Source organism: Rhea americana, unplaced genomic scaffold (genome assembly GCF_003343005.1).
Source record: "Rhea americana isolate MKP2758 unplaced genomic scaffold, rheAme1 scaffold_70, whole genome shotgun sequence".
Classification (NCBI taxonomy): Eukaryota; Metazoa; Chordata; class Aves; order Rheiformes; family Rheidae; genus Rhea; species Rhea americana.
The window spans coordinates 695,571-713,927 of record NW_028186868.1 but is presented as its reverse complement, the minus strand read 5'-3'; the positions used below and the strand labels follow the sequence as shown (position 1 = coordinate 713,927).

The following is an 18,357-nucleotide window of genomic DNA, read 5'->3' as shown; positions in this document are numbered from 1 at the left end:
TCCCTCCACAGACCAGGACAACATTGCTCTTGCCAGGGCTCAGGTTACAYGTTTCAGCAAAATGGGACTGTGCCTGACCTTCAGAATCACATTACTGATTTGAAGTTTGTGATTAACAAATGGTCTCTCTCCTCCWTTAGTGTTTGTAGTGAACATCAGTAGAAATCAACAGGAAACCCTGAAGGGAGAAGAACAGTCACTGAAATGCTGTGAATTACAAAATAAAGGTTCCCTCTCACTCCCTATTTCAATTCTTTACTAGTGTTAAATATCATAAAATCTACTGAAAACWGATGAAACTTGAAAGTAACATGTTTGAGAAGTTCAAAGTACAGAGACTTTGAACTCATAATAGCCCCATCTTCTGCCTCAGGTCCTATCACTTTGCACCATGCTAGCAACAGAAGGTACAGCTGAAGATCATATAGTTTACCCAGGGAAGTTCATCTCAGCTGTGAGGGAACAACTATCATCAAGGTGGGATTATTTTCACCTGAGTAACCTAAAAATTAACCATTTTATCTAAACTCCTCCTTTAAGGCTTCCCCATTGTCAATGCAAACACTGCAATGAACCTCTGCAGAACAGTCAATCACAGTCTAACATGGTATCTTTGGAAAGAGTTACCTGTCTATTTTTATTGGCTATAGCCAATAGACTGGACTGGAAGAAGAGACTATAAAATTAACTTTTAATGGGAACCTTGTTCATATTGATAAGGTAGAACAGTTCTGCTGTGTCCTCTCRCATTCCTAGTTACTGATGAAGAGGTAATGGCTTAAAAAAAAGTGGGGAGTGGGCCCCACAGAACCACTGAAATCCTTGGCTTATATTTAGCCTTTAAGGTTGCTGGCAGCTTTGGCAACTGCAGGTAGTCTCCAACTTCTATTTTGTAGGGAACTAGGCTGCCTCTAGATAAATGGAATACAAAGAAAGATTAAAAAAATCATTTGCATTTCTGAGTTGTGCTCTGTGCTTGAGCACAAGCAAGGGTCTGGAACTGTCTCTGGAGAGTAGAAAGTGACTGAGAAGTTAGAAGACAAGTGGAGAAATTTAATTGCCTCACCCATTCTCTACAAATTCTCTCTACAACTCTATTTTCTAGCAACATACTGTACATTCAAACTAAGGGAAACRGAGTGCTGCAAGATGCACAGAATACTGCATGAGTTGGAGAAGAATAATCATGAGGCAGGGGATKTTTTCTGAGAGCTCAGTTACTACCTTTGGCTAATAGTATTATTAGATTTTGTTAATAACTGGTTACCATTGGCTGAGGCTATGTGCACAAAAATCAAGTTCACTTCTCTCTCACGTTTCAGCTATTCTACTGAATTCAGGAGGACTGCATGGGTAGGGGTAACTAGTTTCATTTGATTAGCCAAGCCAATTTTGAACAAAAATTTAAAAGGCTAGTTTGTTTTCACACTGAATTGGAACTTGCAAAGCTGAGCAAGCTGTGTGGTCAATCACTCCAGGCTTATGTATATAACTTAGTTTTATTTTCTCCTCCCTCAAAAAAAAGAGGGGTTGTTTCTAATGAGATTTTACTGGTATTACAGATCTCATTTTAAACGTATAGATTTTTGCTACTTATCTAGCTGAAGATCCAGGAAATCTGTGCAAACAGAAGGTGAATATCACCCTCCCCGCCAAAATAGGAATAACTATTTCATAAGAGTGTCAAAAATCTCACCTGCACAATTGTAATATGAGGTCTTGTCAAGGTAACATTGGCCAGATTAGGAAGAGGGAATCCTTTTGACAGTTTAGCTTAAGAAAGGACAAGCACAATGAGTTAGGTATGCAGTAAGAGGTTAATAAATATCCACCCTCCATCAACACTGYTTATCCAGAAACCCACTAGGTTGTCTGTTATAATTAACCTCTTAGTCTTCCCAAGCAGCCCTGGGAGGTAGGTGTGATGCTCATCCTACCAGCAGGGAAAGAATTACAGATGTTCTTCTCTTGGCAAAGTGTTGCCGTCCAACTAAGACATTTCATGTTCAGCACGTTATGCATTACATTCTGTGATTTGTCTTAATTACCTGAGGGAGTATTAATACAGCTCTAGTCTTCACTAGAAGCTGTTCCCATTTGTCTCCATTAACTAAGGAAGGTGAAGTTCATACTAGTATAGAAGGCTGACACAAAGCTATGTCTCCCTCTTTGGGGGCTTAAATAAGATTTATATAAGGCCAAAACCTTCTAGCTCTAAAGCCTTTCCTCTAGAGAGGAAARCATTTCACCTACAGCAGTCCTCAGGCATACAGGTATACAGACTGGAGAGACACGCTTCCAGTCTGATTCATCAGCTGCCTCAGTTATGACTTTCAGAACCACCTTCACTGATGTRAAGGTGGATGAGTTTCCCAGTCCTTTCTGTCTGGGCTTCTCTGCCAACGCTGCAAAACAGTGCCAGCGAGGGAGTGTACTCATACYCCTACAAAATCAATCTCTGTTCCATGGCTTACTAGTAAACAGCCATTTTCCACTCAAGTTAATGGGAAGTGGTAACCTAAGCAGTAAAAGTCAGTGGAAGTTACTAGAACCACCCACTGTGCTAGAAGCTTTTAGCTGATCATTAGAAATGTCACCTTACCATTAGCCGATGGAATTACTTCAGTCTGTAAAAYATAGGACAGGATGTTCTCTAGAAGTGAGATCTATCACAGATAAGAAAACTGAGTTAAAGATTACTTCTTGGTAGTGGTGGAATTGTCAAGCCCTAATCCTGGATGGAGTTTATAGGCTCACATTCAACTGTTCAGCTCACTTGGCCCAAGAGAGTCACAAGTTAGTGACCTTTGGATCTTAAGCCTTTGAAATGATGCAAAGGAAATGAAATGCAAAATGCAAATGGTTCTCATCATACTTGGGCAACATTTTCAAAAACTGTCAATGTCCTTTACTTGTAAGATAGTTTATCTCCAATAGAAAAGCAGGACCAGAGCAGTTTTAATCYTCTCTCCTCAGCTTCTCAGAACTGATTGATTGTCAACAGAATTAAATGACTCTCTATGGAGGGAGAGTTTTCCTTCCTAGTGCTGTTACAGCACTATTTCAGCCATTTGAGACTAGTTTTGGCTCCCACTCCCTACTGTAATTATGAGCATCTGTGATGAGTACCACTGCACAGAGTGCCTCTCGCTCAGTCATGCATGTATCACTTAAACAGCACACTGCTCTGTGTATTACGTTTCAGATTACTGCTGTGTGTTTCATGGTTATGATCTGAGAGATCTTTGTGCTCACTGATGAAGTATGACACACCAGTCAAAGAGACTGCAGAATGTTTCATTTTCAGAGCACTTAACTTGCCCAAAGAATATACTTTAAAAAACTCACAGAAGAAAGGTAGCTGCCAGGAGATGGGAAGAGCCATTCAATAAATGAAGCCAAATGATTTCAAAATAATATAGACAGAATTCAGCTGCTTACTCTCAAGCCTGGCTATCACTGAAATTCTTGGTTTGAATATCAGCTTACCTCAAAAAAACCAACATTAGAGTGGGTTAGGGAGTACTGGAGCCTGAGGGAAAGAAAAACAAGATGAGCCACTAGAAAGGACAGATAAACATTATCCTAATCATGTACAATTACTGCTGTAGGGCTCCAGGCCTGACAAAGCACCTGTAGAGAGATTTTTCTGAAGGATTTCAGAACCTTTGCTTAAAACTTTGATGTGAGCCCTACTAGGGCTGGAAAGAAAAAAAAAAATCAGTTCATAGTCTGTAGCAGCACAGACGGCAGCAACAGCATGTTTCCATATTCAGAGTTGTTTGGATAAACATCTATTCAAAACAGGATTCCTGATGTTCCACAGCACTAGCAGGCCAGCTCTCAAGGCAGGTTTCTAAGCACACCGTGGGTTCTCCTCTCTGAATGCTGCTGTGGGAAACTGATAACACTGTCCTCAGATTTTTAACATCTCACTAGTGTCCTTAAGCTCCTGACAGAGTCTGAATATCTTTAACCCTATAGCTAACTCCCTAGAAGGGACCTCTGTGAAATCAGGATCCCAGTTTCCAGCTATGAGGTCACAGTGTGCGGAGCTTCTCTCTCTAAAACATGACATGCTAGATTTCTAAAGTCCGGTCACCATCTTTGTGGCCTTCTGGAGGCTGCAATGCCTCAGCTTGGGAATCTCTGCTATGAGAATATCCACATAGGGGGAACCTGCAAGGGGCCAGATTCTTTCCTGTGTCTTGGACCACTCCGCACTTAAGCATCTGGTGCCACATCTGGTGACACAAATGGGCTGGAAAGCTGGCCAACTGGAAGGGGATGAGGAAAGCTCTCTAATGATTCAGGGTCATCATAACTGCCCTCTGCATACTACTTTTACCTCCCCTCGCGGGGAAAGTAGACATCAGGAGCAGAGAGGTCTGATGAGCACACAGTCTTGCTATAAGCATCAGTTGATGAACAGTCCCTTGGGGACTGTGTCAATTGTCACAGAAAAACCTCCTGCTTTAAACTATACAAGCACACACAGCCACAGAATTAAGGAGTCCCAGCTAAATCTTAGCCCAGATGAAAATCTGTATGAGTGATTTTAAGAATAAATTGAGCTACTAAATCAAATATAATTCCTAGAATTGATTGTTTCACTCACTAATTGCACTGGTTATAGCAGCCACATTGCCTCAGGTTGAGAAAGTCTGTCAAGCTCAGAGAGATGGATTCATTACTGAGGATTCATGAGCTACTGCAGCTCAGCAGTAACTGACCTTTATCCCGTCACAAGCATGAGGAAAGATATGGGAGCTCAGAGCTTTTTCCTGATGGGATTCCTCCAGGTGAACTCACCCAGAGAAGCACAATCATTAAGTCACAGTAACCTGGTCATGAGTCTAAACAGTTAATGTTAAGACTGCTAACACTGCTTTGTGAATGACCTTGGGCCATTCTGTCCCAAAGGTTGAATTACCTGTTCAAACATAGTGAGCCCATCAATTTCTGATCAAATATATTCACAGAAATACTGGTATTGGCTGCCTGCAGGAGAAAGAAACCTTGTGTTACCAGGCAAAGAAAACAAAAATCCTTGCTTAGAATTAATCACAAATACAAAAATATCATTTTCTTGGTTATATATAGAAGCTGTTCTATATAGTTGCACCTTTCTCCCTAGCTCATGGTTCATGTAGCTTGCATACAATAAATGTCTGGTTATCTGAATGGCACTGACAGGAGCTGAAATGCAGGTAATAAGATTTCACTAATCAAAAGACATTTTTAGATGAATGAGCAAGATGTCAAGAGATGTGACTCATGCCTGTAGAACTGGATGTTTGGAGAAAAAACTTCAGGTAATCGAAGCTAGGATATAATTGGATTTTTGTTCATCTATAGGAAAAGATTCTTTCCTATAGAAATTTCCTGTAGGCTAAGTTGGCCTACATGGGCACTGCCTGTGACTGAGGTGAATTTGCATGTTTAAACAGAAGAAATCTGGTCCTCTCTGTTTCTATGACAGACTTAAAAGGAAAGAGCAAACATATTTAGATCTGAATTAAACATAGCACTGTTCATTATACTTACTATGTTCATTGTAAACAGCAACTGAGTGGTTGAGTCTGGCAGAACAGCAAATACCTCCATGGAGCCCTGGATCTCTAGTGTAAAGGAATCCTGCTGTAAGCTGATGATAGGTGTTTCCGTAGCCATTAGCTTCAACATCACTGGGTATGGCATAACTGAATACTGGGCTACCTGTAAGGAGCCAAGGCAAAAGAAGTCTGAGAAATGCTTTTTTGTAGAACAGATCAGATTGACACATTTTCCTCATTCTCCAAAGCAAGCATTTTGAAGTAGCTCCTTCAGGTGAGGTTTTAAGAACAGCTGCTAACATTAGATTCCTTGAGTAAGCTGGAAATAGAAAATTTCCTCTGGTGGTAAATCAAGAGTCTTGGCCATATCAAGAATGCAGTGAAAGTTCCTTTTACTCTAGGAATCCTGTTTTCTCTGAATCGCTTCCAGAAAAAATAAACATTAGTTGTGAACACAGGAAAGAAATGGAATGTGAATGTGACATTTAAGTAACATAACAAAAGAGCTTAGGAGTCACTTTGAGATTCACCCATCTGATAAGGTAGCTTTCTGCTCTGGACTATCCTCAGAGCCTCATCTGTCCTTTACCAGAGAAGGGAGTAGATTTGCCAAATAAATTAGTTACTTAGAGCAGGGGGATGGAATATCAGCATCAGAGCTCAGGGCATTTTATGGAGAAGACTATATTATGCCAGCCTTTGCAACAAACTCCTCAGATTTGGAGGAACCTAGTATCATCTTGTAAGCAAACAAGGATATTAAGTTCCTGGAACCCCAGGTCTAATTTCATCCATCCTTGGAACTCAAAGCCTRGGACCTCTTACGCTCATTTTTGGTTGCTCAGTCTGTCAAGTCTGGTAGAAGCCGCATATGCTCGTACTTTCTCTCCTGTCCTATTCATTGTCTGTCTTGAAATAAATGGCAATATGTTTAGTCTTTTCATAGATGCAACCATTTCCTGCCCATCTGTCAGCTTGTCTTCTTTCTGCTAATGAGTCACAGGCTGCTAGTGAAGCAAAGGCAATCATGCAGCAGGGGCATGGGCAGGGGAAAGGAGTTATTCCTGAGCTGAGCAAAGCAGGACTCTTGACTGAAAGCTTTTTCCTACCCCAGACTGGTTTTAGGTGGAAAGAGCAACGGCTTTGGCCCAGTACCCAGAGCAAAGATTTATGTGCAAGGTTATGGGCCAAATTTGGTAACAGCTTAAATAACTCGATTGCAGGGGTTGGAGTTGGGAAGGCCYATCTGCTCTGCTCTTAGGATGCACAGATATTCCCACTTCTCCACTGCAAGAGCCCCACAGGCCTTGCAGTTTTTGGAATATACCAGTGTTTAGGTGTCTCACACCTACAGGGGCCAGGGATAGTGGTTTCCTAAGTGAGTGTAAATGACAATACTCACCTCAGGGATGATACTGCCAAATATCTCTGTGCTTATATTAAAATAACTGCAAATCTGCAAAAAGAAAAGACAGACATGAGTTTACTAGACATGATTTTTATGCCCAACTTTTCTTTAAACGCATTATTGCTGTCATTTCAATGAATTTTTGATTTTGTACCTTTTTTTTTTTTGCCTCAGAAATATCCTTAAAGAACTCAGCACACCTAAAGCTGTTCCCCAGTAACATATGCCAAAACACTCCCTGGGGAAGCAAATACTTAATAAGGCGTTCTGCAGAAGTACAGGTGCAGTAATATTCTTACAGTCTGGGCTGCAGACTTGGTGCTTTGGGACTTACAGAACCACCTGGAGACAGGATAGCCAAGCCTAGCTGGCCTCCAAGCCACAGCTGCTGAGGTTGGTAATATATGCTCTGCTTCCATGGCCCCTATAGCACTTTGAGTAGGCAAAGACTTATTAGAAAACGGCCACTAAGACAGATAATTCCCCAGGGTAAATCCTCTTTGTCCATCTCTCTCTTTTTTTTTTTTTTTTTTTTTTTTTTTTTTTTTTTAATTATGGATCTGACATAGAGGCCCATTATTTTTGCAGGAAAGTTGCCAACATTTGGTACTTTGCTCAGTGGAACTGGGCACCTCTGGCTATGTCCTAAATAATCTATATAGCACAAAACAGCATAACAGTACCTTTATGTTTATGATCCACCATCACAGGACTCACAGGCCAATTAGTGAGTCTGCCACTGCACTAACAAGTGGCATGTTTTGGATTACTTGGACAACTCTGAACCCATTCCTCTGTGAATCCTACTCACCTCTTCTGAAATCGTTATGTTGAAGGCTCCTGCTGTGTAGTAAGCAAAGGAGGAGGTCTGAAAGAAATACTCAGAGAAGGCAAGGTAGAGCATGGAGTCGCTTTGGTCTGGGACAATGAAGGGAGCTGCCACAAAGGGAGGAGCAATATAGTTTCCACCTGGGTAGACTATCCCCTGAAAAGTATTGTCAGAAACAAAAATGAGTACTGCTCCAAAGTTCTGACTTCCTTTCCCTTGTTCCAACCCACAACAGGGCTATTCCTTTAAGTTATAAATGATTACAAAGGCCTTGTAGCACACCCCAAAACCCTTTCAAGCAAGCTGTGAACACAAATTTCAGAGATGAGATTCCTCCACAGAAGACACCTGAGATCTACCTTTCAAGATGCAGATCACCTTCTGAAGGCAGTTTACCCCTCAGGCAATAAAGTCTCTTATTTAAGGACCTAAATACTGAATGAAGAGCATGACTAAGCATAACTATATTTCCTTCTTCTAGAAAAGCTAAGAAGCTTTACTTTTCTTTCCCCACCTCCATGGATTGAAATATGAGAACTGCTAGCCCAAGCTATCCAATAGGCTCAATTAGAAGATGGATCTCTAAAACCACAGAGGCCTTTCTAGATAAAAATGAAGACCATATTCTACCCAAAAGCAAATGGGTAACTTGTGCAGACAAAAGAATGCCAGTGAGATAAAAAAGAGAGACAACAAGACTTGTTGTCAACCAACACCTGTGTTGTCTTTTGTGCTACCCATGATATTAGCCAAGGCTTGCAGATCTAATACTTCCAAAAGCTTCTAGACAAAAAGTAAAATCTATTTATAATGGGGAAAGTTAAGAATCCAGAAGTTAAGATGACTTTTTAAAAAAATTTATTCCCTTTACCAGTTTCTCCTTTCTGTTTCAGCTCAAATGTATTCTGTGTGTCTTTATCAACCCTTCCTCATCTATTTCAATATTTCTGTCACCTCTTAAGGACTATCAGAATACTTACAAAATATTGGATCTCTTTGCCAATGATCTCTACATTCAACCCTAACTTTTTGAATTTGATGGTTGTTGACTTTGTATTTTCCCATGTTACATCTTACATGGGAGAGTAACTCTTGTAAACACCTATGACATTACCATACTAGTCTACCTTAAGTCCCTCCTTAAAAACTACTTTGCCTTAATACCCAGAGGAACTCGATAGTGATCACAGAATTGTTGTGCTGAGACTAGTGCCTAGCATACTCACTGACATTGCTCTTTTGTGTTCCTGTCTGTTTTTTCCCCTGTTGTCTCTTGTTTATACTTAATTTATAAGATCTTTGTGCCAAGACTGTATTTGTTCTCCCTTTGTAGAATACTTAGTACTTAAGAYCCTTAACGAAGTCTAAAACTCCTTGTGCTGTGGTGGTGATGATAACTAACCTCAGCTAACTCATCCTTTCACCTTACATAGTGACAACTGAGGCATTCTAGAATTAGAAACTTGTCTAATGCTGGTCTGAGTGCCTAAGAAGAGTTTATTTCTTTTTGTCTTTTTCTTTGTTTGAAGGAAACTTGCATGGCTTTTGACCTCATCAGCACTCCTCAGAATTCCATACTTTTTCCAAGGGTCTTCTCTCTTCCCATTCAAAGTGAGAGGCTTAATTCTTGTTTCTAAAGGCTTGCTCTGTCTTTTCCTCTCTTCTGACAGCAGACTCATCTAATTTACTGAGATGCATAGAAATCTTCCCCAACTAATTTAAGAAGTCCCAGATACTAATCAACAGTGACAGAGCAGGAGGAAGATGGATACTTCTCTCCTTTCCCTTTCTCTTTTTTCTTCTAACTTGCTCAATTTCTACTGCTCTCTACTTTCTGTAACCAATTCACCAGCAATTAAAAATGAAAAGGATGTAGTTTTTGAATAATTTGTTTAACATCAGGATTGCTAAAAATGATCACAATAACAAACGTGATAGTGTCTTGAAATGTCTGTCTTCTCTGATATTGTGTCTTAATATTCGAAACAGCAATCCTATTCATCTAGAAATAAGATCATATCATAATAAACCAATCTTGGCAAATAGCACTGCAGACAATTACCTTTAAGTCCAGGTCAATGTGTGGTCGGGAGACTGCTGGCAAGCTATTTAAAGAGTAGTCTACTTCAACCAAATCGTCAATTGGCATTAGGACTGTAAGGGTGGCAAATAAAACAAAATACTTGATATTGCAAAAGTACAGAAAGAACTGTACTTTACTGTACAGAAAGAAGTTTAGATTTAATTAAAACTAAGCCATTTTTTTTTGAAGAGAAATGCATGAGGTTGTCCCTAAAGAGGAGAAGTTAAAAAAAAAAAAAAAAAAAAACTATATATATCAAGGGAGGATCTCCTAACATGCATTCTAACTGAAGGCTTGCTGTTTCTACTGGCAGTTACTTGAGAGCACCTTCTTTAATTTGCCTAGCATTATCCCATTGTAGAAAAATAGGTTTGATGTAACCATAAAAAGGAAATGACTGTAACAGTACTTTGGGACAGGAGGAGGTACTGGGCTTTCTTGTCAATCAGGTCTGCATCCAAGGAGCCTCTAGCTTCCAGATGCTTTCCCAGAAAGGCTGGCATCTGACCTGTCTAGGCACTTCTGTGTTTGCATACAGTATCTGCCTAATATTTTTGGTGCCTAAATACTTTTGCAAATCTAGCCCAAAATGGTTGCAATGAGAAGCTTTTTTCATTTTGCCTTTGGCAAGTCAGATAAGCAGCTAAGAAAGACCTAAATTTCCAGGCAGGCTAAGAGATCTCGCCTCAGCTTTTAAAAGGCAGATACATGGAGAACACATGGAGCATAGGACATGGGAAGTGAAAGCAGCTTCATCATCAATGTTGCTTGCTAAACAGCACTTTTGACAATGGATGTGCTGACTGCCACATTTGCAAGTTGAGAATCACTCCTGAGTTCTTGACTCCTCAGAAGCATCCTGCAAGCAAGGCAGAATGTAGAGCTCATACTGCTTCTGGAGGCTTTGCTGAACAGCTGCTGCTTAGGGAACTACAGAATCTCACTGAGTAGGAGACAGAAAACACAAGGAAAGGATATCACTAGTGACTCACCATTCAGTGATTGGAGGTCTTTATCTATCAGCTGGATCCCAGATCTGATGTTGGGACATGACTGTAAAAGCACACTCAAGTTAGGGCTTGATTAGTGTGGGCCTGTACCCACCACTCTACTGTGTGCTGGCAAAACTGTCTGCATATGTGACATACATTGCAGCATTTGTCAAAGCTCCCGAGCTAGCTTGAGTTTAGCTATCTGGGTCCCCAACATCAGTATTTGCTGCAATGTGAGCATATTCTATGTCAGAGCTGCCTTTAGGCAACAGTCAAAATAGGAAGTTGCTTAGGGTAGCACCCTAATACAGGTGACAAAACTAGCAGTTTAGTACAAGAAAGGACAGATCTCACCTTGGTCTCACAGCAGAGATCCTCATTCCGAGGTAGAAACACAGCCATCTCAAGCTGTCTTCTCTCAGAGGCCGTGGGCAGTTTGGCGTCTGAACTACTCACCTCTTTGACACAGATTTATGTATGTCATACTATGAGCTACCATACTACAAGATCTGTATGTGCCACCCAATGCATGTTTTTTTCCCCTCAATCTGCTGAGTCCAAAGATTAACAAATAACTAAAATACTTCTAGATATATAGGCATATACTTATTCTGGATTACAATGGGAAAATAACTACATGCTACTGGCCCTGCTACTGCCCTGATTGAAACTAACTCTGCATCAGTCAGCATCTTGGTCATGAACTCAGCACTTTGTCTGGAAGCATTTCTGACTGGCAAAATGCTGATGGTGCTCTCAGGTTATATTTTTCTAGTTCTTTTGCCAAGTTCCCAGCACTGACTTGTGAAAGTCATTTCTTAAACCCCTCCCGCTAAGCAACTGAGACTTACATTAGTAGCTAAGCTCCTGTGAATGGGTTTCTTCAGATACTTAATAAAGAAGTTATGCAGGAAGCTACAGGAAAAGAAGAAAAATGCAATTCACAGGTCAGATACTACAGTTGTTGACAGATTTTTATACTTCCTGGGTGTACTTATTTATAAAGCTGTTTCTGTAGGAAATCAAGCATCTCTGCACATCACTAATTTAACGGCCTCAGAGCTGATATTTGAGTTCATACTGGGGCTTTCTGAAACGTAAACACCGTCAGAGGGCCACCATTTAAAAGAAGAGTTTCAGCACTGTTCACCTCAATGATTAGACTGGACAGGTTATATTACTACCCCTGTGTATATACAAACACAGAATAAATAAGCAGTTGGTGCCCCAGGAGCTTTCAGTGCAAGTTTTTTTTTCTTTAAAAAAAGAGACAGTAGTTGAATTTAGACAGTGAAAGATGTGCAAGAAAACAATGAAGTAGTGGCGCACAGGGTTGTATCCAGAGGCACAATACACAGCAGCCTTGTTGCTGTTTTGGTAGTGTTGTGACTACAAGTGCTTAAAGCAGACTACAAGCATGCAATTCCACCTAGGGTTGAGGATGAGAGCAGCATTTGGAAAGAACTGCATGCTGAAGGAGCATGAGGAATTATTTGTTCTGAGTAGAGGACAAACAGTGCAATTCTAGTCAAGTGACAGCATGGACAAATGGCACAATGACATTGGTCAAATTTGGTCTGAGAAAACACATTTTAACGCTGGGTTAAGACTCTGATTCTCACCTGTGGTGCAAGCACACTCCTAAAAGCAATTCTGGGTGCCCTATTTTGTGAAGCTGTCTTCGTGCCATTTACATTTAATTTCTCCCTGAGTATATACAAAACTCTTGCACTTACCCACTTTTTCCATTCAATTTGATGTCTATATCACCAGAAGTCGTCCGGCAGCTTGTAAGTGATATCAGTGTATGACCCATGTTATCCAGAGGTGTTGAAAAGATTGCAGTAACAAATATCTTTGAAATGTACACTGTGCTTCTTCCAGTGTCTTTGCTGCATAAAGTAGAAAAATATAATAGAAAGAAAAATCTATTTTGGGGGAACATTCAAGACTCAGATTAACTGTCAAACACTTTTTTGTTCATTGAGGATGAAGCTGTTTATCTGAATATTTTTACTGTATTTCTTATAATGAAAATAGATTCTAATAGAATCTGCAAAGAGTCAAGTTCTCTACACAGTAGTATACTAACACTCCATGTTAGAAGTTTGGAGAGAAAAAGAAAAGGATTTGGGGGAAGTTGTTAATTCATCATTTTACAGTAATTCAATCCAGTTACAAGACAAATGTATCCACCACAAGGGGAACTACAATATATCTGATATGTCCTGGATCTGGTCTGATGCTAACTGAGCAGAGTCTACGCATAACTGATGTCAGAAAGCCCGGCCTGCCTTGACAGGCTCTGCRGTCCTATCTCACCACCATCCCAGAGGTTTGATGGTCCATGCTCAAGACCAGCTCTAATATGGTGCAGCTGTGTTATCTTGGATCAAACTGTTGTGAAAACAACTCAGTTGTGAGAAGGAGCTGTGAAAAGCTTCACTGAGGGTCTCTGTCCCTTGGCTCAGGAGCTAACATTCAAAATCAGTTCCTTGCCTGAGCTGTGTGTATAGCCTTGTACTGTATTAATCCTGATGGTGTCTTGCTAGCTTACTTCCCTGCTTGGCCTCAGACCTGCCTCATCCTTATGGGCTTATTTTGCAATTTGGAGTGGTGGCCGAGCCTGAGCCTGTTGCTGATTTGCTCTGCTTGCCTTTGAGTTTYTTACCCCTGCTGCTGTGCTGTCACCCTCACAGAGGGTGCTCCCCTGCCCTCACAGTGTGTCCAGCACTCCCTGTCCCTGACAGCATAAGTCTGGAAGAGCAGCTCAGACTTTGGTAATTCAGTCAGTTTAGCAATACAGATAATGAGATTTGGAGGAGAAAGAAGAGGAAAGATTTCTTTCCTCTGAAGCGGCCCAAGACTGGGAAGGTGAGGAGACTGATCTTGCTGAATYRCAGAATGGTTGAGGTTGAAAGGGACTTCTGGAGATCATCTAGTCCAACCCCCCTGTTCAAGCAGGGTCAYCMAGAGCACATTGGACAGGATCATGTCCAGGTGGGTTTTGAATATCTTCAGAGAAGGAGACTCYACAACCTCTCTGGGCAAGCTGGTCCAGTGCTCTGTCACCCTCACAGGAAAGAAGTTCTTCCTCACATTCAGACAGGGCTTCGTGTGTTTCAGTTTTGCCTCTTGTCCTGTTGCTTGGCACCAGTGAAAAGGCCCCATCCTCTTGACACCCTCCCGTCAGGTATTTATAGACATTGATAAGATTTCCCCCCTCCCCCCCCAGCCTTCTCTTCCCCAGGCTGAAGAGGCCCTTCGCAGCTGTTCCTCACAGGGCAAGTGCTCCAGCCCTCTAATCATCTTCATAGCCCTACACTGGACTCTCTCYAGTAGCTCCATGTCTCTCTCATACTGGGGAGCCCAGAACTAGACACAGTACTCGAGATGAGGCCTCCCCAGGGCTGAGTAGAGGGGCAGGATCACCTCCCTTGACCTGCTGGCAACAGTCTTCCTAATGCACCCCAGGTGCATTGGCCTTCCTGGCCACAAGTGCATATTGCTGGCTCATGCTGAACTTGTCATCCACCAGCACTCCCAGGTCCTTCTCTGCAGAGCTGCTCTCCAGAAGGTCAGCCCCCAGCTTGCACTGGTGCCTAGGGTTATTCTTCCCTAGGTGCAGGACCCTGCACTTGCCCTTGTTGAACCTCATGAGGTTCCTCTCTACCCAGCTCTCCAGCCTGTCCAAGTCTCTCTGAATGGCAGCACAGCCCTCAGGTGTATCAGCCACTCCTCCCAGCTTGGTAKCATCAGCAAACTTGCTGAGGAGGYACTCTGTCCCTTTGTGCAGGTCAGTGATGAAGCTGAACAAGACTGGACCCAGTACTGACCCCTRGGGAACACCACTGGCTACAGGCCTCCAGCTACACTCTGTGCCACTAATCACAACCCTCTGAGCTCTGCCTTTTAAAGTGTTTGTTCTTTTTCCATTGGCTTCTGAGCTGCTTCTCTTGGATAGTTTCTAACAGTGAGGCTGCACTTTTAGTATCAGTGGGTTTATTACACTAGACTGATCCACTGTATCACAGTTTTTCAAAATGTGTAATTAACTACAGGCTGGACCATGTCAGGTGTTCCACCAGAACTTCAATCTTTTACTACCCACAGAGATGCTTCTTTATCAATGCTACAGATTAGTGGACTGGGGCTATCTCCCACCAGCAAACTGGTTGAGARGGAACAGTCTACTCTTGGGTTACTGGTGTTAGCTGTTAAAGAGCAACTTTGTCATAAACAGGTCATAAGGAAAACTAAAACTTGCTTTTTATCTTCACATCCTTTTTTATCAAGAAAACACCCAGGATACATCAGCYTCTACTTACAACATCCAGGTCCTTATGTTCCAGTTCATATCAATGGTTAAAGAAACATTTCCAATCACCAGTTTTATCCCTGTCCCRGGTATAAAGGAGATGGAAGCACTGGGGAATTCAACAGCAGTGACTCTTATTCTTTAACACAAGGGAGAAAGAGAGAGGAAAAAAAGAATATGAATAAGATCTTTTTACTCCAAGATCAGGATGAAGCCAAAACAAGGTTTAAATTTCAGTCACATACAATTTCCCCTCAGAGAATGAAATGGTAGGATATCAGGATAACTTTGACCTTTTATGGAACCAAACTGAATGTTTCTGTTTGCTGCTTCTATGGYTTGCATTGTCTAACAATTGATTTTCTGGTGAGAATATCATAGAATGGTAAGGTTGGAAGGGACCTCCRGAGGTCATCTAGTCCAACCCTCAGCATAGCCCATACAGGGATTGAACCCATGACCTTGGCATTAACAGCACCACGCTCTAACCAACTGAGCTAAACCTGCCCCCCCACATATTTTTGTGATTAATATTAAATCTATTTTCTGTAGCGTTCCTGAAGTATCTATTTACAATTTCCTGCAACTCAKCTGGTTAGTAAACAAAACAGATGTAATTATAATACTCAATAGAGACATGGATACTAATTGTACTTTGAATTTCTTTACTCTCAGTCATTGCAGCATTTATGAACTCAGCTATCAAATGGAGTCATTCCTGCTCCTGTTTGCACTTTTTTCAGGCTTCGATAGGTGTAATCTCACGCCTGTGTCCTGACGTAATTTTACATTCACTTAGCACAACTRAATAGGCAAATTAGTTAAGTGCTTGTCTGAGCAATCAGCAAGGTGCCTAAATTAACTTTGTACACATGTTGCAGACCAAGCACTGAAGTGCAARATGTTGCACCTATGCAGTGGTGCTCCTCCATGCACAGATAGGTGCTTCAGTGTTCAGAGTATTTTACATGAACAAATTCATAATAGCCAAGTGAGTGTRTTTAATAATAATTTACATATTATTGCTAGTCCTTTGGTTCCTTTAATTTTTTAGCTTATTTCAGCTCATCAGCAACTGTTTGATTTCTGCTCATTTCTCTCTTCCCAATAAATTTTAAGGGGATATTCACATTAACAACCTTTGTGCTAATGCATGAGGACTTTATATTTCAAAACTTTACTCTTTTACTATTTCAAATCATGTAGCATATTTCTGCATCTCTTGTAGATCTTAAAGGTGACTGCCTTTAAGAAAATTTGGAATCTGCTGTGCGGTATGTGTACTGTCAGAGTYATACTACAGAGTGTGATTATTTATTCAGATTCAAGTCCTGGTGTTTACAGCAACTACAACCAGCAGCAAGCAGAATACAAAGCTAACATTCTTTCTGTCCTGCTGTTAAAACATGCCTGTAAATCCAGGACCACTACCCAAGTTACACTGCATAGCATTTTAAAAACAATTCTTATGGATGTATTCCAGATCAGCAGCTAGTTCTGMTCCAGGTTCTTCTCTGGTCTACTTCTCTGGGCTCCCTCTCTAGTTGATGGAAAAACATCAACATCTGCAGAGGATGATCAATCTCGTTCTGAAATAGGTGTCTAAAAAGGAGGTGGAACTTCCCTCCGAGTATGTGAGCTCTCTCCACTGATCACAGTAAGAGCTTAGTTGACTATATTAGGCCAGTTAATTTCCATCTAGGAAAAAAAAAAATGAAAGGAATCACTATGTATGTTTGCTGTGACTTCATCAGGGTTTCGATGAAGGTCCCAGGTCACAAACGAGGGTGTTCTCCTTTAAGTGATAGTTACTGTAAAATACATTGACATTCCCATAATTAAGATACTATCACTATATGTAGCACTGTGCATGCATAATCTTAAATTAAAAAGAGCTATTTTGCAGGATTGTTACTTACCTTGAGATGTTGTATTTGACATTACCTAGCCCAAATTTCTCATAGCCAGTTAAATCAGGGAATTGCTCCTTCTCCATGTTCTGCTTCAGGATCTCAAGCCCAACCTCCTTGGCTGCAAAAAGATAGTAATTACTTCAGTTGYCTTTGGTGTTGACTGGGAGTTTATGCTTATGTGCTTCCAGTTTAGGAGACTTAAAATACTGCCAGCTTCCATTTGATTGGATGGACACAGAGACAGAAGAACGAAGGTGTCTCATTTGAGGCCYGGCAGTGCTATTTCAGGTCTCATTCTTGGTCACCACAAGAGCTGAACTGATTGGTTCAGTATCTGAACTSAAAATGAACCTGGATATGTTGTAGTGGGCTGTCAGTCACCTTCCTGTATGCCACAATCATCTCTGCTTTAGTATGTTCTTAAACCTTCCCTTTATTTATAGCCTCCAATCAGCTCATTTCYTCCCACTGCCCTCACTCCAAGATGTTTGTCATATCAGGATTCTGTGCAATACCACCACTGGCTCCTAAAAAGATACCCCCCCCCCAAAAAAAAAAAAAAAAAAAAAGAAATCACACAAATCACACATACCATACTCCAGCCCCTTCTGGCTGATCCTCACTTTGAGCCCAGGGTTAGCTTTGAGTTGCAAGCCAAGCAAACTTAAGAGGAGGAGATAACAGCAAATCTTCAGCATCTTCTTTGTTCTTTACTGGACCTATTAATAAATATTGGTARTGATAGTGGACACTCATGCAGAAAGCATCATAACTGATGAAGCATCAGCAACCTTTGTCACATTGTGGCTATACTCCTTTCTCCCTTGTTCTATCAGCTTTCCCTCTAGAATGGGTAAGATAAATACCCAGCAAGCATGAAAGAGAAGCCTGTTTTCCACAGATYATTTGGGAAATGGAGCTCCTCAAGGTGGAGGACACAAGTCAGCCAGTTCATCACCCTGGCTGGAAGTGAAAAGAAGTGCTTGAGAYGCACCCAAAAAAGGACAAAACCTTTTCAAAGGGGAGTGCTATCACATTTTTAAGGTTGTAATTCCCCCCCCCCCATACAAAAATAAGGAGTCTATTTTTCCCCAAATATGCAGAGCTGTAAGTGTCTGGTGGTGATTCAGCAAAAGTCACTGGAATGTGGCACTTTGGAAAACCTGTTTATCTCATTTAACTATAGAAATGGATACTCCTGCTTTAGGAACCACCTGTTAAGATCTTAGCCACAATTTGGAGAAGCCCTTTATTATCCC

General features: G+C 41.2%; 1 protein-coding gene across 1 annotated transcript; it reads right to left on the bottom strand.

Moving 5' to 3' along the window:
- Positions 1 to 136: 136 nt before the first annotated feature.
- Positions 137 to 17,796, bottom strand: LOC146586203 (BPI fold-containing family C protein-like). Its single transcript, XM_085321660.1, has 15 exons — positions 17,691 to 17,796; positions 17,105 to 17,216; positions 15,196 to 15,324; positions 12,604 to 12,759; positions 11,719 to 11,782; positions 10,868 to 10,928; positions 9,855 to 9,946; positions 7,775 to 7,948; positions 6,958 to 7,011; positions 5,548 to 5,718; positions 4,934 to 5,001; positions 3,490 to 3,532; positions 2,603 to 2,666; positions 1,697 to 1,773; positions 137 to 178 (listed from the first exon to the last, which is right to left on the bottom strand). The coding sequence occupies exons 1-15, from the start codon at positions 17,794 to 17,796 to the stop codon at positions 137 to 139; spliced, it is 1,413 nt and encodes a 470-aa protein (XP_085177786.1).
- Positions 17,797 to 18,357: the final 561 nt, after the last annotated feature.